The sequence below is a fragment of the Scardinius erythrophthalmus genome (genome assembly GCF_964197995.2).
Source record: "Scardinius erythrophthalmus genome assembly, chromosome: 24".
Lineage (NCBI taxonomy): Eukaryota > Metazoa > Chordata > Actinopteri > Cypriniformes > Leuciscidae > Scardinius > Scardinius erythrophthalmus.
This window is the reverse complement of record NC_138244.1, coordinates 22,287,808-22,300,214: the sequence shown is the minus strand read 5'-3', so window position 1 is coordinate 22,300,214 and position 12,407 is coordinate 22,287,808. Positions and strand designations below refer to the sequence as shown.

The 12,407-nt window shown below is 40.2% G+C and overlaps 1 protein-coding gene across 2 annotated transcripts in view; it reads left to right on the top strand.

The window, feature by feature from the left end:
- Positions 1-12,407, top strand: part of uevld (UEV and lactate/malate dehyrogenase domains) — a 39,190-nt gene that overhangs the window by 3,315 nt on the left and 23,468 nt on the right. For both annotated transcript variants that reach the window (XM_081355796.1, XM_081355795.1), the window contains exons 8-11: positions 1,149-1,319; positions 3,092-3,265; positions 11,731-11,818; positions 11,946-12,069. In XM_081355796.1, coding sequence (XP_081211922.1) covers positions 1,149-1,319; positions 3,092-3,265; positions 11,731-11,818; positions 11,946-12,069 — 557 coding nt within the window. The remainder of the gene's footprint in view (positions 1-1,148; positions 1,320-3,091; positions 3,266-11,730; positions 11,819-11,945; positions 12,070-12,407) is intronic.

The following is a 12,407-nucleotide window of genomic DNA, read 5'->3' as shown; positions in this document are numbered from 1 at the left end:
AGAGTTTGCATCGATCTGCACTTTGGATTCTAAAATAAATAGTAGACCATCCGGGTATCTTTGGAATACCTAGTTCAACACACTACAATTTGGGACGTACTAATTACATTTTCGAATACTATCTAGGACGGACAGTGTGCGAATTAGGACACAGCATCTGTCATATTTCACTTTGAAATCAAAGGAAAAAAAATCAGACATCATATTTTGCTTTGTGACAATTATTTACATGACATTTAAACACATTTTCAAAGTCTCATTAGTAATATCCTAGTATTAGTATTATTTCTATATTTTCAGTTTCATTAAGTTTTTTGTTTGTTTTAGTAGTTTTGTTATGTGTGTTGTCATTTATTAATACTTTCTATTTAACTTGAATTTATTTTCATTTCAGGTTTAGTTTTAGTAATTTTAAGTTTTTCACCTTATGCTATTTTATTTTCAGCTTTATTTCAATTACCCAAAACATGTTTTAATAGTTTTAGTTAACAATTACAGCCATGATTCTTATTAATGTAATTCTATTACATGATTATATATATATATATATATATATATATATATATATATATATATATATATATATATATATATATATATATATATATATATATATATATATTCTACTCTAATTCTATATTCTAATAATATATTCTAATTCTATTATATATATATAAATGATAGGACCTCAAGCAAAATAATTGTATTTATTTACATTTTTTTGTGAAATAAGACTTAAAGACTTAAAAAAAGACAATGTATTCATAATTCCAACCCTCCATTATGTGAAGATGTGTAATTTCAGAATAAATATAGATATTTTTTGATAAAATGTTATATTTAATTTTTATATTTTAGGTTTTAATTTTATTTAAAGTTGTGTTAATAGTTAACAACTTAAGTTGTGTTTTAAATACCTCTATATAGGTTTTTAGTTTTAGTCATTTTTGTACTTAAACTAAATTAAAATGAGAAATGTTGCCTGGGCAACTAGCTGAAATGAAATGTGTGTCTTTTTTACATTTTATTCCAGTTAATTTTACTTCAAGTAATGAAAATGTTTTTTTTATGGTTTTAGTTTGAACAATAATAACCCTATTGAAGATACAGATGTCACCACAAAGTCTTTACATGTCTCAATTTCACAGACCTGTTGGCCTCAGCGGGCTCTAAAGTGGTGGTCGTCACAGCGAATGCCTGGAGTGATGAGCAGTCATATTTAAGTGTAGTTCAGACTAATGTGGACATGTACAGAGGAATCATCCCACATCTCGCCCAGCTGAGTCCAAAATCTGTGCTGCTCATCGCCTCTCAACCAGGTTAGTGATCGGCAGCTAGCTTAGCCTGTGCTTAAAGGGATAGTTCACCCAAAAATGAAAATTCTGTCAGTAATTACTCACCCTCATGTTGTTCCAACCCCGTGAGACTTAGGTTCATCTTCGGAACACAAATTAAGATATTTTTGATTAAATCTGAGAGTTGTCTAACTCTTCCATAGGCTTCTAAGGGACTGAAACTTGCTGGTCCAGAAAATGTATTAAAGACATCGTTAATATAGTCCAAGTGACTCCAGTGGCTCAATCTTAAGTTTATAAAGCGACGAGAATACTTTTTGTGCGCAAAAACAAACAAAAATAACGACTTTATTCCACTTTTCATTTCCTTCTCTCTGGGCCTCGTAGTGTTTTTGCGTAGCGCGTCTGTGTTGCACGTCACCACGTATCACACATGACCAGCGTCGCCCAATAGTGAGCCTACGTGGTGACGTGCAACACAGACGCGCTACGCTTAAACACTACGTGAAAAGACCCGAGGCCCAGAGAGAAGGAAATGAAAAGTGGAATAAAGTTGTTATTTTTTTTTTTTTTTTTTTTTGCGCACAAAAAGTATTCTCGTCGCTTTATAAACTTAAGATTGAGCCACTGTAGTCACTTGGACTATATTAACGATCTCTTTAATAACTTTTCTGGGCCAGCAAGTTTCAGTCCCTTAGAAGCCTATGGAGGAGTGAGACAGCATTCAGATTTAATCAGAAATATCTTAATTTGTGTTCCGAAGATGGACGAAGTTCTTACGGGGTTGGAAAAACATGAGGGTGAGTAATTACTGACAGAATTTTCCTTTTTGGGTGAACTAACCCTTTAAAGACAACATTCAATCAGTTCTTATTAAAGCTGCTCGATTAATCGTTAAAAGATTGCGATCTCGATTCAAACACCCACGCAATCTCATTCCTAAATGACAACAATTTGCCTGTGACTATTAAACCTTTGACAAAATCACAATCTCAATCTTCAAATCTGTTACAAATATTCATTTTATATTCATATATTATCACAGACGTCAAAATAGAGCAAATCACCATTTGAAAGTATCTTGCTCTTCTTTATATTAATTTATCGTTACACCAGTAGGTGGCGACAAATGACTTTTAAAAATGTATTTGACATTGAATCATTCATTCAAGAGATTCATTCAAAAAGGCAGATTTATCCTGTAATTAAACAAGAAACATGTTCTTTATGAGTGTGTTATTGAATCATTCATTCAAACTGATTCTCTCAATTAAACTGTTTGAAATCATCATAATTTTTCTTCTATTCTATATCTATTTATATATAGTAAATAATTTGTATACATTTTTTTATAATATATATTTATATATAATAAAGTAAATAAATAAAGTACATGTACTGTTTTATATTAAACTGGGAAGGGTCATAGCACTTGCATATTGTTGTCCTACTGTTAGTTTAATGCTTCTATTGTTCTCATTTGTAAGTCGCTTTTGATAAAAGCATCTGCTAAATGAATAAATGTAAATGTAAAAAGACTGCAGCAATTTATTTAAAGCAAGTTAATTAAGTAAATTTTGTTTAACTGTCTGTTCAGAATCAAGGGAGAATCGTCATCTCTGTTTGAAACAAAAAAAAATGTGATTCTCAATTTTTCCAGAATCATGCAGCTCAAGTTCTTATAGTGAACGAGTCATGATTTAGTCAGTAATTACGAATCTAAAATATAACAGGCAACAAACAGGCAATCTTGCTTTGTCGACCACGAATGTGACCTCTGACCTTAATGTTCACAGTGGACATTATGACACATGTTGCCTGGAGACAAAGTCATCTTCTGCCCTCTCAAGTGATCGGTGTGGGGTGTAATCTGGATTCAGAGAGACTGTCTCACATCATCAACATTTCGCTGGTGGCAAATAACACAGGCAAGCAGGCCTGGGTCATTGGAGAACTCTCAGAGAACAAGGGTGAGTGGATCAGGAGCAGCTTGACATTTTAAAGTGGTCATGAAATCATTTTCAGATGTTTATATTATGCTTATCAAGGTTATCTTATGAAGTTAGCAAAGTTTGTTGCATTAAAAAAGATCATTTTCCATCCTCGTTTTGACTCTGTCACACACTTTGTCAAGGGACGTTTCTTCTTTCAGAAACACAAGTAAACGCCCACTGCTGTGATTGGCCAACTTCACCACAGCATTTGTGACATGTTTTAATGTAAACACTGCTGTAATAGCGCCAGATTAAAATGAATTAGTTTATCTCTGCACCAACATTTAAGTAGTCACAACTAATACCAGTAAAATTTCACTATTCTCTGTACCAGTTTAGGTACCAAAGCAAAAACTGTTGAATTAAAGGGTTAATTCACCTAAAAATGTAAAGTCTGTCATTAATTACTCACCCTCATGTACTGTAGTTCCAAACCCATATGACTTGATATTTTGTATGAAATCTGAGAGCTTTCTGTTCCTCCATTTTGACAGCTACGCAACTACCACTTTCACGCTTCAAAAAGTTCATAAAGAGATTGTAAAACTAATCCATATGATTTAAGTGGTTTAATCCAAAATTTCTGGAGAGAGACGATCGCTTTGTATGATGAACAGACTTAATTTAGTCTTTTATTTACGTATAAACTTTCATCAACTCACACATCAGTTGTGGTAAATGGAAGCTCAAGCAAGTTCGCTTGACATGCGAGAACCAATGAGGTTCATTCTCATGTTACGCTGCACGTTTGAGCTTCAGCAAGAACCAATGAGGTTCATTCTCATGTTACGCAGCACGTTTGAGCTTCTGTAAGAACCAATGAGGTTTGTTCTCGTGTTACGCAGCACGTTTGAGCTTCTGTAAGAACCAATGAGGTTCGTTCTCGTGTTACGCAGCACGTTTGAGCTTCAGCAAGAACCAATGAGGTTCATTCTCGAGTTACGCAGCACGTTTGAGCTTCTGTAAGAACCAATGAGGTTCATTCTCGTGTTACGCAGCACGTTTGAGCTTAAGCAAGAACCGATGAGGTTTGTTCTCGTGTTACGCAGCACGTTTGAGCTTCTGTAAGAACCAATGAGGTTCATTCTCGTGTTACGCAGCACGTTTGAGCTTCAGCAAGAACCAATGAGGTTCGTTCTCGTGTTACGCAGCACGTTTGAGCTTCAGCAAGAACCAATGAGGTTCATTCTCGTGTTACGCAGCACGTTTGAGCTTCTGTAAGAACCAATGAGGTTTGTTCTCGTGTTACGCAGCACGTTTGAGCTTCTGTAAGAACCAATGAGGTTCGTTCTCGTGTTACGCAGCACGTTTGAGCTTCAGCAAGAACCAATGAGGTTCATTCTCGAGTTACGCAGCACGTTTGAGCTTCTGTAAGAACCAATGAGGTTCATTCTCGTGTTACGCAGCACGTTTGAGCTTAAGCAAGAACCGATGAGGTTTGTTCTCGTGTTACGCAGCACGTTTGAGCTTCAGCAAGAACCAATGAGGTTCATTCTCGTGTTACGCAGCACGTTTGAGCTTCAGCAAGAACCAATGAGGTTCATTCTCGTGTTACGCAGCACGTTTGAGCTTCAGCAAGAACCAATGAGGTTCATTCTCGTGTTACGCAGCACGTTTGAGCTTCAGCAAGAACCAATGAGGTTTGTTCTCGTGTTACGCAGCACGTTTGAGCTTCAGCAAGAACCAATGAGGTTCATTCTCGTGTTACGCAGCACGTTTGAGCTTCAGCAAGAACCAATGAGGTTCATTCTCGTGTTACGCAGCACGTTTGAGCTTCAGCAAGAACCAATGAGGTTCATTCTCGTGTTACGCAGCACGTTTGAGCTTCAGCAAGAACCAATGAGGTTTGTTCTCGTGTTACGCAGCACGTTTGAGCTTCTGTAAGAACCAATGAGGTTCATTCTCGTGTTACGCAGCACGTTTGAGCTTCAGCAAGAACCAATGAGGTTCGTTCTCGTGTTACGCAGCACGTTTGAGCTTCAGCAAGAACCAATGAGGTTCATTCTCGTGTTACGCAGCACGTTTGAGCTTCAGCAAGAACCAATGAGGTTTGTTCTCGTGTTACGCAGCACGTTTGAGCTTCAGCAAGAACCAATGAGGTTCATTCTCGTGTTACGCAGCACGTTTGAGCTTCAGCAAGAACCAATGAGGTTCATTCTCGTGTTACGCAGCACGTTTGAGCTTCTGTAAGAACCAATGAGGTTTGTTCTCGTGTTACGCAGCACGTTTGAGCTTCTGTAAGAACCAATGAGGTTCGTTCTCGTGTTACGCAGCACGTTTGAGCTTCAGCAAGAACCAATGAGGTTTGTTCTCGTGTTACGCAGCACGTTTGAGCTTCTGTAAGAACCAATGAGGTTCATTCTCGTGTTACGCAGCACGTTTGAGCTTCAGCAAGAACCAATGAGGTTCGTTCTCGTGTTACGCAGCACGTTTGAGCTTCAGCAAGAACCAATGAGGTTCATTCTCGTGTTACGCAGCACGTTTGAGCTTCAGCAAGAACCAATGAGGTTTGTTCTCGTGTTACGCAGCACGTTTGAGCTTCAGCAAGAACCGATGAGGTTTGTTCTCGTGTTACGCAGCACGTTTGAGCTTCTGTAAGAACCAATGAGGTTCATTCTCGTGTTACGCAGCACGTTTGAGCTTCAGCAAGAACCAATGAGGTTCGTTCTCGTGTTACGCAGCACGTTTGAGCTTCAGCAAGAACCAATGAGGTTCATTCTCGTGTTACGCAGCACGTTTGAGCTTCAGCAAGAACCAATGAGGTTTGTTCTCGTGTTACGCAGCACGTTTGAGCTTCAGCAAGAACCAATGAGGTTCATTCTCGTGTTACGCAGCACGTTTGAGCTTCAGCAAGAACCAATGAGGTTCATTCTCGTGTTACGCAGCACGTTTGAGCTTCAGCAAGAACCAATGAGGTTCATTCTCGTGTTACGCAGCACGTTTGAGCTTCTGTAAGAACCAATGAGGTTTGTTCTCGTGTTACGCAGCACGTTTGAGCTTCTGTAAGAACCAATGAGGTTCGTTCTCGTGTTACGCAGCACGTTTGAGCTTCAGCAAGAACCAGTGAGGTTTGTTCTCGTGTTACGCAGCACGTTTGAGCTTCTGTAAGAACCAATGAGGTTCATTCTCGTGTTACGCAGCACGTTTGAGCTTCAGCAAGAACCAATGAAGTTCGTTCTCGTGTTACGCAGCACGTTTGAGCTTCAGCAAGAACCAATGAGGTTCATTCTCGTGTTACGCAGCACGTTTGAGCTTCAGCAAGAACCAATGAGGTTCATTCTCGTGTTACGCAGCACGTTTGAGCTTCAGCAAGAACCAATGAGGTTCGTTCTCGTGTTACGCAGCACGTTTGAGCTTCTGTAAGAACCAATGAGGTTCGTTCTCGTGTTACGCAGCACGTTTGAGCTTCAGCAAGAACCAATGAGGTTTGTTCTCGTGTTACGCAGCACGTTTGAGCTTCTGTAAGAACCAATGAGGTTCATTCTCGTGTTACGCAGCACGTTTGAGCTTCAGCAAGAACCAATGAGGTTCGTTCTCGTGTTACGCAGCACGTTTGAGCTTCAGCAAGAACCAATGAGGTTCATTCTCGTGTTACGCAGCACGTTTGAGCTTCAGCAAGAACCAATGAGGTTCATTCTCGTGTTACGCAGCACGTTTGAGCTTCAGCAAGAACCAATGAGGTTTGTTCTCGTGTTACGCAGCACGTTTGAGCTTCAGCAAGAACCAATGAGGTTCGTTCTCGTGTTACGCAGCACGTTTGAGCTTCAGCAAGAACCAGTGAGGTTTGTTCTCGAGTTACGCAGCACGTTTGAGCTTCAGCAAGAACCAATGAGGTTCATTCTCGTGTTACGCAGCACGTTTGAGCTTCTGTAAGAACCAATGAGGTTCATTCTCGTGTTACGCAGCACGTTTGAGCTTCTGCAAGAACCAATGAGGTTTGTTCTCGAGTTACGCAGCACGTTTGAGCTTCAGCAAGAACCAATGAGGTTTGTTCTCGTGTTACGCAGCACGTTTGAGCTTCTGTAAGAACCAATGAGGTTCATTCTCGTGTTACGCAGCACGTTTGAGCTTCTGCAAGAACCAATGAGGTTTGTTCTCGAGTTACGCAGCACGTTTGAGCTTCAGCAAGAACCAATGAGGTTTGTTCTCGTGTTACGCAGCACGTTTGAGCTTCAGCAAGAACCAATGAGGTTCGTTCTCATGTTACGCAGCACGTTTGAGCTTCAGCAAGAACCAATGAGGTTCGTTCTCGTGTTACGCAGCACGTTTGAGCTTCAGCAAGAACCAATGAGGTTTGTTCTCGTGTTACGCAGCACGTTTGAGCTTCAGCAAGAACAAATGAGGTTCGTTCTCGTGTTACGCAGCACGTTTGAGCTTCAGCAAGAACCAATGAGGTTCGTTCTTGTGTTACGCAGCACGTTTGAGCTTCAGCAAGAACCAATGAGGTTCGTTCTCGTGTTACGCAGCACGTTTGAGCTTCAGCAAGAACCAATGAGGTTCATTCTCATGTTACGCAGCACGTTTGAGCTTCAGCAAGAACCAATGAGGTTCGTTCTCGTGTTACGCAGCACGTTTGAGCTTCAGCAAGAACCAATGAGGTTCGTTCTCGAGTTACGCAGCACGTTTGAGCTTCAGCAAGAACCAATGAGGTTCGTTCTCGTGTTACGCACACGTTTGATCTTCTGAAAGAACCAATGAGGTTCATTCTCATGTTACGCAGCACGTTTGAGCTTCAGCAAGAACCAATGAGGTTTGTTCTCGTGTTACGCAGCACGTTTGAGCTTCTGTAAGAACCAATGAGGTTCATTCTCGTGTTACGCAGCACGTTTGAGCTTCAGCAAGAACCAATGAGGTTCGTTCTCGTGTTACGCAGCACGTTTGAGCTTCAGCAAGAACCAATGAGGTTCATTCTCGTGTTACGCAGCACGTTTGAGCTTCAGCAAGAACCAATGAGGTTCATTCTCGTGTTACGCAGCACGTTTGAGCTTCAGCAAGAACCAATGAGGTTTGTTCTCGTGTTACGCAGCACGTTTGAGCTTCAGCAAGAACCAATGAGGTTCGTTCTCGTGTTACGCAGCACGTTTGAGCTTCAGCAAGAACCAGTGAGGTTTGTTCTCGAGTTACGCAGCACGTTTGAGCTTCAGCAAGAACCAATGAGGTTCATTCTCGTGTTACGCAGCACGTTTGAGCTTCTGTAAGAACCAATGAGGTTCATTCTCGTGTTACGCAGCACGTTTGAGCTTCTGCAAGAACCAATGAGGTTTGTTCTCGAGTTACGCAGCACGTTTGAGCTTCAGCAAGAACCAATGAGGTTTGTTCTCGTGTTACGCAGCACGTTTGAGCTTCAGCAAGAACCAATGAGGTTCGTTCTCATGTTACGCAGCACGTTTGAGCTTCAGCAAGAACCAATGAGGTTCGTTCTCGTGTTACGCAGCACGTTTGAGCTTCAGCAAGAACCAATGAGGTTTGTTCTCGTGTTACGCAGCACGTTTGAGCTTCAGCAAGAACAAATGAGGTTCGTTCTCGTGTTACGCAGCACGTTTGAGCTTCAGCAAGAACCAATGAGGTTCGTTCTTGTGTTACGCAGCACGTTTGAGCTTCAGCAAGAACCAATGAGGTTCGTTCTCGTGTTACGCAGCACGTTTGAGCTTCAGCAAGAACCAATGAGGTTCATTCTCATGTTACGCAGCACGTTTGAGCTTCAGCAAGAACCAATGAGGTTCGTTCTCGTGTTACGCAGCACGTTTGAGCTTCAGCAAGAACCAATGAGGTTCGTTCTCGAGTTACGCAGCACGTTTGAGCTTCAGCAAGAACCAATGAGGTTCGTTCTCGAGTTACGCACACGTTTGATCTTCTGAAAGAACCAATGAGGTTCATTCTCATGTTACGCAGCACGTTTGAGCTTCAGCAAGAACCAATGAGGTTCATTCTCGTGTTACGCAGCACGTTTGATCTTCAGCAAGAACCAATGAGGTTCGTTCTCGTGTTACGCAGCACGTTTGAGCTTCTGTAAGAACCAATGAGGTTCGTTCTCGTGTTACGCAGCACGTTTGAGCTTCTGTAAGAACCAATGAGGTTCATTCTCATGTTACGCAGCACGTTTGAGCTTCAGCAAGAACCAATGAGGTTCATTCTCGTGTTACGCAGCACGTTTGAGCTTCAGCAAGAACCAATGAGGTTCATTCTCGTGTTACGCAGCACGTTTGAGCTTCTGTAAGAACCAATGAGGTTCATTCTCATGTTACGCAGCACGTTTGAGCTTCAGCAAGAACCAATGAGGTTCATTCTCGTGTTACGCAGCACGTTTGAGCTTCAGCAAGAACCAATGAGGTTCGTTCTCGTGTTACGCAGCACGTTTGATCTTCAGCAAGAACCAATGAGGTTCGTTCTCGTGTTACGCAGCAAGCTTGAGTTTCAGCAAGAACCAATGAGGTTCATTCTCGTGTTACGCATCACGTTTGAGTTTCAGCAAGAACCAATGAGGTTCGTTCTCGTGTTACGCAGCACGTTTGAGCTTCTGTAAGAACCAATGAGGTTCATTCTCATGTTACGCAGCACGTTTGAGCTTCAGCAAGAACCAATGAGGTTCATTCTCGTGTTACGCAGCACGTTTGAGCTTCAGCAAGAACCAATGAGGTTCATTCTCGTGTTACACAGCACGTTTGAGCTTCAGCAAGAACCAATGAGGTTCATTCTCGTGTTACACAGCACGTTTGATCTTCTGTAAGAACCAATGAGGTTCATTCTCATGTTACGCAGCACGTTTGAGCTTCAGCAAGAACCAATGAGGTTTGTTCTCGTGTTACGCAGCACGTTTAAGCTTGCAAATGTGATTCAGTGTTTCCCCTACCATTATATAAGGGAGGCGCCCCGCCCTCCTAACGGCTCCCCCCGCCCCCCCTTGGAGGTCAAGTAAATTTGATTTGATTTTCTTTATAGCGCCAGATTACAATTTGTTATTTTATATAAAAAAAAAACTACATGGCCCTTAAGTAATATGTTATTTATCTTATTTCCACGATGGCATGTCTTTTCTGTCTGTGTTTGCGCGTTTACAATTATCCCAATGAGTGCGCACACTCACACACAAACAAACACTTGCGTCACATACAGTTGAGCACTAGCGGACAGAGAGCGCGCGGCTGGAAATATGTCGCTGAACTGAAGATGGCAACACTTGCTCTACTGTGAGTAGCAGCCGGAGTAGCTCTCCTGCTCCAAATCTAACACATATACTTTCACATATATTTCGTTTGCGGTGAGTATTTTTTTCCCGTACCCATGTTAACAGAGCTTTCACACTGCACGCGGATGCAGTCCGTCGATGATCGATCCGTTCCAGTTGCGGTGCGTATACGGCAGTGCAGAGATCGTTTCTGCATCGAGTCTATTTCTGCTGTGCTGCAAACGCTGAATTGAAGTGACAGCGCATGTTTTGTGGTCAAAATGAACACCGATTGACCTGACCTGTAATTTCACCATAAGTGCGATTAGTTAAATAAAATGTAGTAATCTCACCATAAATGTATTTAATTAATTACTACTTTTTTCACTTTAAGACTGAGTTAAAGCAAGGAAAACTACAATTTACCTCAACAAGGCGACATAATGAACAACACTCGTCTCATTCGTGGAGGTGGAAAAACAAGTTCTTTGTGACATGCAAGATTTATTGTATTAAAATTTAAATACAAAAGATTTTAATATAAGTACATGGTTAAATATTTTACCACTTGCTTGAGCAATTTAATATATAATTATATAGAAGTAATGCATTGAATAATACATTGTTTAAATTGTGTTTACGTGAACGCGGGTTCACAGCAGTGGTGCGTCTGACAGGATAATTCTCTCCAATAAATGCATCATAGAAATAAAAACTTCTCATAAAAAAAAAGCCCATTTAAAATTTGTTTGTCATATAAATGTATTAACTAACATTAATGAACAATGAATTACCAATATATTTGTTAGTATTTCTAAATCTTTTTTTAGTTGTTAGTTAAAAAATAAAACTATTTAAGCTCTGGTCCATTAATATTAACAAATACTTCTATAAATTTAACAAAGGTTATTTGCAAAAGTCAATTTTAAAAAGATTTAAATATGTTTGTTTATTTTTTTAAAGAGATATCTTATGTTAACATTTTTTAACTTTTACAAACCATTACCCTCCCAGACAACCAATTTATGTGACTGATAGATAGATAGATAGATAGATAGATAGATAGATAGAGAGATAGAGAGATAGAGAGATAGAGAGATAGATAGATAGATAGATAGATAGATAGATAGATAGTGTCTGTGTCAATTTTCCCCAAACAAACCAACCAACCCCCCCCCCCCCAAACCTGTAAACCTAGGGGAAACACTGTGATTAGTACCTCGAGTGTGCACTGGCTTTAAATAATAAATTTGATTTTTATCTGGTTGTTCCTCAGTGGCAGTGTGGGGTAATATGGAGCCGGGAACTGACCAATTACAAGCGTTAACCCCAGTGTCCAACTCCACCAAACCCTTGATGGACAGGTATGGGTTTAAATGATCACCGTCCAGATTTGTTTAATATCGTATCTAATAGAAATGTAAAGATGTAAAGATAAATTGTTTTTTTTATATTGCATTATGACGTGTGAACGGTTTGATTTTTTTTTAGGGCATTAGAGATGCTCAAGGGCAGAGGTCAGAGGTCATGGTCAGTTGGGTTATCCATTGCTGGCATCATTCACAGCATCGTAACAGACCAAAGGAAAACGCACTCTGTCACAACATTGGCTGAGGTATGTTCAGTTAAGAAACTTTGTGGCCAGTCCTACATGTGCATTAGTGATGAGGATTAACATGCAATTAACTTTCATAAGGGTTTTGAGATTTAATAATCAAATTGTCTGTCCATTTTTTTCAAAAAAATGTAAGTCATATTTTGGAAGTGAAAACCTTATAGATTGCATTAGTGTCCTGCCACTTTTTCAGCTGCGTTGGTTCAGTAAGTATTTTTCCATTCGTTTTGTTAAAGTGTTATAAGCCATGAAACAAACCAACCAGCTACGCAGTGAATCAAAACATTGCAAACATCTGTTTGAAGCTCCAGACAAAAAGACATAGGTTCAAGGTTGTG